The 6,932-nt window shown below is 49.8% G+C and overlaps 2 protein-coding genes across 3 annotated transcripts in view; one reads left to right on the forward strand and one right to left on the reverse strand.

Annotated features, from left to right (window-relative positions):
- scn1bb (sodium channel, voltage-gated, type I, beta b) overlaps positions 1–1,291 on the reverse strand; it is a 5,417-nt gene extending 4,126 nt beyond the window's left edge. For both annotated transcript variants that reach the window (XM_037693382.1, XM_037693383.1), the window contains exon 1: positions 682–1,291. In XM_037693382.1, the coding sequence (XP_037549310.1) occupies positions 682–733 (52 nt within the window). In that variant the 5' untranslated portion in view covers positions 734–1,291. The remainder of the gene's footprint in view (positions 1–681) is intronic.
- A 1,546-nt stretch (positions 1,292–2,837) lies between these two features.
- zbtb22a (zinc finger and BTB domain containing 22a) lies at positions 2,838–6,816 on the forward strand. Its single transcript, XM_037693070.1, has 3 exons — positions 2,838–3,052; positions 3,307–4,024; positions 5,843–6,816. Exons 1-3 carry the CDS (start codon positions 2,846–2,848, stop codon positions 6,814–6,816), a joined length of 1,899 nt encoding a protein of 632 aa, XP_037548998.1. The 5' UTR covers positions 2,838–2,845.
- Positions 6,817–6,932: the final 116 nt, after the last annotated feature.

The raw sequence follows: 6,932 nt of genomic DNA on the forward strand, positions 1-6,932 counted from the left end.
ACCGGGTCGTTAGTGGGATCCAGGATCCACTGCCAACAGAACCGGGTTGTTAGTGGGATCCATGAACAATAAAACTGATGAACCTGTTAGATTTGGGTTGGTTCCATCTGAGACCTCGGGTCACCTTCAGCTTTCTAAACCCTACAGAACCTTCTCCCTCAGAGAAACAAGCCACAGACCCTCAGGAGGGAGGGGAGGGAGTTAGACCTGCATGTGAGTTGAGCTGCACCTCGTGAAGTGTAAAGTTTGGACCTCCACGCTCTGATGTGCAGAATTCAGAACGCTGAGCGGGTGAGAAGAGGAACAGGAGTCTGGTTTTGATTACTGAGTTCTGGAGACTCTAAACCAGAACCCTCCCAGAGACCATCGTCCACAGATGCTGCTTAAAGCTCTATCAGACAAACAAGAAGCCAGATCCAGAACTGCTGCCATCCTCTCTGGACCAGAGCTCACTTCAAATGGACTGAGCTGAAGTCCAGAACTGTTCTGAGGTCAGACGGGTCCAAATCTGAGGTTCTGTTTGAAAATCACACTTCTGTAAGAGGAGGAACCATGCAGCCTGGTATCTAAAGCCTGCCTCTCTGATGGTATGGGGGTGCATTACACAGTTGGAAAAGGTTCCGAACAACATCCCAAAGCGTTGTAGAACCGGGTCGTAGCTAAAGTGATGTGCGGACTCACCGAACCCGGAGCAGAGCAGGCCCAGGAGCAGCAGCGGAGCCGGAACCATCATGTCAGCTGTTTGATTGAGAACTGGACCGGGTTCTTCTGGGTCTCAGAAGCAGTGCATCAGTGAAGTTCAGGTTCAGTCACAGGGACAAGTCCGGCAGCTACATGCAGGTTACAGGTCGGACCTTCTGGACCTTCGCTTCAGAACCACCAGCAGAACCACCTCAGATCTTTGGCTCCGGACTGCAGCAGGTTCTACCAATCCTCTGCTCTGATCCGGATGTTCTGTCACCTGAGCTCCAGAACCAGAATCTGGGCCCGGACCGACAGCTTCCCTGTGACCGAGGTGCTACTGGTTCAGCTGAAACCGAACCTGACGTCTACACGGACCGGTTCTGGGTCAGATGGATGATGAAGATACCAGGCCTCCTCCCTCGGATTCATCTGATCTCCCCGTGCGCGTGGAAACGACGCTTCATCCGCGAGAGCATCGCACATCAAAGGCGCGCGGACGGATTCCAGAAGACGAAACCGGACGGTTCGGACCGAACCCGGGTCGTTGGTTCCGCTTCTTCCTGCGACGCCACAGCAGCTCCGCCTCTCCGGCCTGCTGCGGATGCACTGCGGTAAAAACGGGCGCGCGCGCGCGTCAGCAGGTGATGCTGCGGTCAGGTGGTCCTTAAACCCGCACGCGCTCAGGTCACTGCATCAAAACACAGAACACAGGTTTAACAGACACAAGCATGAGCTGAGTGCAGCCGAACCGAACCGGAACCGAAGCTTCCTGTCAGAAAACAGCAGGATCACCAGAATCAGCCGGAAACTCTGATTTATTAAAGGTCAAAACAACAACAAATTATTATTATTATTATTGTTGTTGTTGTTGTTGTTGTTGTTGTTGTTGTTGTTGTTGTTGTTGTGTGTTCAGAGGATAAATTGATGCTGCTTTCAGAAAAACTGGGAAATCTATAAGTTAGATGCGCTGCCTTCGCTGTCACCTGACAGCGTGGAATTTATGATTTCCAATTTGTTAAAACTAAAAGTAAGCCACCAAATAAAATAAAAATATCTTAATCATAACTCTGCTAAGGTTTCTAAGACCCAACTTGTGCACTGCTCATTAAATAAAGAAACATTCCCCACATTAAATATATATTTGTTAAGTTTGTTACAATAAAACAAAAGAAAATAATTTCAGAGCATCTTACCTCGTTTATTTTCTCATTTATATAACTCTCATAACATTTTATTTAAAAAATACAGATAAGAGACAACCAATAGAAATAAAATTGTTTTTTCCCTCTTACTTTCAGCACAAAAGCTAAATGACGTAAGTTTGAGACGTAACTTTCAGTTCCGAGGCGCAGTGAAGGCACCTTTAGCTTCTACTAGCTTTATTTAAATGTCTGCGATTTTAACACAAACGGGCCGAAATACTTCGCATCTAGAATCAACGAGTTGAAATGTTGTGCTGTGAATAATCGGCAGGATCTCGTGGGACAGTAAAAAGGTCGAAACAACGAAGGTAAAGTAAGAACAGGGACAACAACGAAGCTAACTGACATTAGCGGAAGCTAGCTGTTAGCGGCTAACGCGTTAGCATAAAGCAGGAAAAGGAGCGTTCAGCTGTTTCTGGACAGATCAGTGTTTTTATAAAACATTCATGCATTTATCAGCCTGAATCAGTCTGCAGGAGTTTGATTTACAGATAGAACGTGATGTAGTTAGTGTTTCAGTGATTTCACTCATTAAACAGGAAACACAACATTATAAAAACAGTTTGTTTTTAGGTTATGACGTACTAACAAAAGGTTTATTATTTAACCAAAATATGAAAAACAGGTTCCAGGTTCTGATCCAGCAGCCTGTAGAACCTCTATTAGCAGCAAGAACTCTGTGGTTTTCTGCAGTCTCTATGCATTGCACGGTCTGACCTTTGGGGTGCATTTACTTGGGACGTCCACTCCTGCAAAGATTGACTTGTCTTCAAATGTTGATGCTCAGATGAATAAATTAAATGAAAGCAGTGATGTACAATAAAGTCATAATGCAGGAATTTGTGCTTTTTCAACACGTTTCACCCTTTTAATCCAGAGTTGTAACTAAGTCTCCCTAACTATCAGCTGAAAGTGATCATTTGTCTGCGGTGTTTTGGTTCTGTCAGGTTTCTGTGACCATGGAGCCGAACTGCTGCGGTTCTGCAGCTCCGTCCGGTTTGACGGTCCAGGTGTGTTTTCCCGGCGCCCGTGCTGCAGTTCTGGACAATCTGAACCGGCAGCGTGAGGAGGGCCGGCTGTGTGATCTGTCCATCCAGGTCCAGGGTCAAGTGTTCAAAGCCCACCGCTGTGTGCTCGCTGCATCCTCACCTTACTTTCATGACCAGGTGGGTTTAGCCACGTGTTTCTGTTCATACGTGTTAATAACACGTTAATAACACGCAAAGACCATCTTCATATGTTATAACTTCACAAGAACTTAGATACGGAACATTTTATTCATTCATCTCTCGTATATAAAACTGCGGCGTGTGTCACCTAACTGTTTACAGTAGCAAAAGGCTAACTATAAGCTAAAAGTAGCGAACAGCTAATCATAGCTGACGATTACAATCAGTTTTTGGTTTGTTACTCCTCACAGGTTTTACTGAAGAACGTGACGACCGTCTCCCTCCCCTCGGTCATGGACCCAGTGGCCTTTGAGAGCGTCCTGAGTTCTGCCTACACGGGCCAGCTGAGCATCGTCCACGATGACATCGTTAACTACGTGACGGTGGCCAGCTTCCTCCAGATGTGGCACATAGTGGATAAATGCACCGAGATCCTGAAGAGACCTCGCTTGTCAGGAGAGGCCACCACCGCTCCGCCCGGCTCTGCGTCCCGCCAGCAGTCACCGAGCAGCACCGACTGCCTGTACACGGAGCGGGAGGCCCGGCGCAGGGACAGGAGGCCCGACGCCTTACCGCCGTTAGCCACGTGGAGACGACCGCAGCAGCTGGGGAGGTGGGGTCGCCCCCGCCCCCCATCAGAGCTGCACTCAGCTGACTCCCAGCTGGACGGCCTCCAGAGCTATGTGGAGAATAAAGATTTCTCCTGCTGCGACGAGGCATGGGCTTCAAACCAAAATACAACCAGCTCTCTGGGTCCGGACGGAGCGGGTCAGAACAGCCGGCACCACGGGGCGGGGCTCGGTGGAGACGGTTTAAAGCAGAAGGTGAAGCTTCAGCTGCGAGGAGCAGAAAGACGGCTGGAAAAGACCAGAGAGAGCGATGAGAGTCAGGAGGGGAGGAGGACAAAGACGAGAGGGACTGAGGCTGATGAAGGAGTTGGAGAGGAGGAGAGGAAGGAGGCTCCAATGGGTGAGAAAATTATTTTCTGATTCTGTTTATTAATTTATTAAAACATTGAAGACCACTGTTGAGTCCTGCAGCTTCGACAGTGATGAACTGGAGGTAGAAAGTTGTACGGAGGCGTTTCTCCTTCCAGCGTCTTTGTTTGAAGAGACACATGCAGCGATGGAACAAGTTCAAGTAGTAGGACGGTTAGATACAAACGTTCTCTGAGACAATTTATATCATTCAGAACAGGTGTGTGGTGACGTGGCTCGTTAATGAGCAGCTCACCTGCACCACACCAAAACAAAACACTGTCCCCCCTAGACAAACCAACACATGTACAACATGAGAACACAAACCAAAACTCAACAACCACGAGGAGGGAAACGTGTCAGGAGACAGAGGAGAAGAGGAAAGTCAAGAATGTAGGACTGAGGGTGGACACTCTAATGACAGGCAAAAGTAGAGAGCTGGCTGACATGATGCTGAGAAGGAAGGTAGATGTTTTATGTGTCCAAGAGACCAAGTGGAAGGGCAGCAAGGCTCGCAGCATTGGAGCAGGGTTCAAACTGTTTTACCATGGAGTGGATAGAAAGAGAAATGGAGCCGGGGTGGTCCAGGTCGACTACATTCTGTGTAGAAGAGGAAACCTGAGGGAGATTGGAGACTGTAAGGTTGTGGCAGGGGAGAGCGTGGCCAGACAGCATCGGATGGTTGTGTGTAGAATGACTGTTGTTGTGAAGAAGAGGAGAAGAGTCAAATCAGAGAAGAAGACCAACTGGTGGAAGATGAAGAAGGAAGAATGTTGTGATAAGTTCAGAGAGGATCTGTTAAAGGCTCTGGGTGGTAAGAAAGAGCTTCCAGATGACTGGACTACTACAGCAACAGTAATTAGAGAGACAGGTAGGAAGGTACTTGGTGTGTCATCTGGACAGAGAATGGATGATCAGGAAACCTGGTGGTGGAATAGTGAAGTGCAGGAAGATGTTCAAAGAAAGAGGTTAGTCAAGAAGAAATATGACAGAGAGAGGACTGAAGAGAGGAGACAGGAAGATAAGGAGGTGGGACGTAGAGCAAAGAGGGAGGTAAATAAGGCGAAGCAGAAGGTGTATGATGAGTTGTATGGGAGACAGCAGGACATGTACGAGGACGCAGGACATGTATGAGGACAGCAGGACATGTATGAGGACAGCAGGACATGTATAAGGACAGCAGGACAGTGGTGAGATGTGCTGTAGGAGTGACATATAGTTTCAAGGTGGAGGTGGGAGTGCATCAAGGATCAGCTCTGAGCCCCTTCTTATTTGCTCTGGTGATGGACCGACTAAGAGATGAGGTCAGGCAGGAATCCCCGTGGACGATGATGTTTGCAGATGACATTGTGATCTGTGGTGAGAACAGGGAACAGGTGGAAGAGAACTTGGAGAGGTGGAGGTATGCAATTGAAAGAAGAGGAATGAAAGTCAGCCGTAGTAAGACAGAGTCCATGTGTGTGAATGAGAGGGAGGAGGTGGAACAGTGAGGCTACAAGGAGCAGAGGTCACAAAGGTGCAGGACTTCAAGGACTTGGGGTCCACTGTCCAGGAACATGGGGAGTGTGGTGAAGAGGTGAAGAAGAGAGTCCAGGCAGGATGGAGTGAGGACAGAGGACGGAGAGGTCAAAGTGAGGTGAAGGAAGGTGACTCGCTGTGGCGACCCCTGAAGAGGGAAAGGCTGAAAGAAGAAGAAGAAGAATAAACCTTTTACAGCATTTAGAACATCGAGAACATTTAGAACCTTGAGAACATAACATTTTAGAACAAGTTCTGCGCTGACTGTTAACAAGAACCCTCTCTCCTGCAGACTTCCTCCTGCCTGACCCTGAGGAACGCCTCTCAGGGAGGCAGAGCCTCCAGGGGATAAAGGAGAAGGTCCAGAGAGGTTCTGATGGAGGGGATGCATCCTCTGACCCATCTGGACCAGATGAAGTCCCGGGCAGGGTCCAGTGGCAGACCGGGTCCTGGGCTCAGATGGAGCAGAGACCTCAGGGAGGTGATGATGAAGAGGAGGAGGAAGAGGAGGATGTGGACTTTGAGTGTCTTACAGACAGCACCTTCAGCAGGGACACGTACGATGAGATCGAGGACGGGACGGGTCAGGTGTCCCAGAGGTCTCTGGTGTCTCCTGACTTCAGCCTGGGGGGCTCAGTTGGGACCTGGACGTCCACTGGCGGGGGTCCGGGAGCTTCTCTGACTGCAGCCTCCAGCCACGTGTCCCCGTCAGCCGCGGCCTTTCCTCCTTCACCTCCAACACCGTCCTCCTCGTCCTCGGCGTCCCTCTCTGGACCCGCTTACACTGGAAAAGTCCACTTCTGCCACTGCGGGAAGGCCTACACCCTGAAGAGCATGCGGGACCGCCACGTGAAGATGCAGCACCTCAACCTGCGTCCCTTCGGCTGCCCGGTCTGCACCAAGTCCTTCAAGATGAAGCACCACCTGACGAAGCACCTGAAGACGCACGGGGGGCTGCGGCCCTACGAGTGCGGCCTCTGCGGCAAGAAGGTGGTCTGGAGGGACAGCTTCCTGAGACACCAGGCCCGCTGCCAGAGGCTCGCCGCCACCGGCAACACGGCGGCGCCGGACGGCTTCGGGTTCGATGAAGGGGACCTTTTTGTCCCCACGGGAGCAGTGAAGTTGGAGCAGGGGGACTTCCACAGGGACGGCAGGACGGGTGGACCGCTGGATGAGTCTGGGATGGGACGGAGCTCGTCCCAGAACCTGGACTCTGTCCGTCATGTTTTTAAAGAGGAAGCAGCTGAGAGTTTCACCGGGAGCTGAACGCTGACGGAAACAAAACGTGTAAACAATCTTTGATCTTTTGATGTTTGATTTACACTTCCTGTTTGATGTTTGTTTTAAACTTCCTGTTTTGTTGTTTGTTTTAAACTTCCTGT

The sequence above is a fragment of the Nematolebias whitei genome, chromosome 19, assembly GCF_014905685.2.
Source record: "Nematolebias whitei isolate Nwh7 chromosome 19, NemWhi1, whole genome shotgun sequence".
Lineage (NCBI taxonomy): Eukaryota > Metazoa > Chordata > Actinopteri > Cyprinodontiformes > Rivulidae > Nematolebias > Nematolebias whitei.

Bases quoted from the DNA above. Each gene is read 5' to 3' on its own strand.
- zbtb22a (XM_037693070.1), top strand. From the start codon at position 2,846: ATGGAGCCGAACTGCTGCGGTTCTGCAGCTCCGTCCGGTTTGACGGTC. The intron at 3,053-3,306 runs GTGGGTTTAGCC...TACTCCTCACAG, and splicing joins CACCTTACTTTCATGACCAG to GTTTTACTGAAGAACGTGAC. The intron at 4,025-5,842 runs GTGAGAAAATTA...TCTCTCCTGCAG, and splicing joins GAGGAAGGAGGCTCCAATGG to ACTTCCTCCTGCCTGACCCT.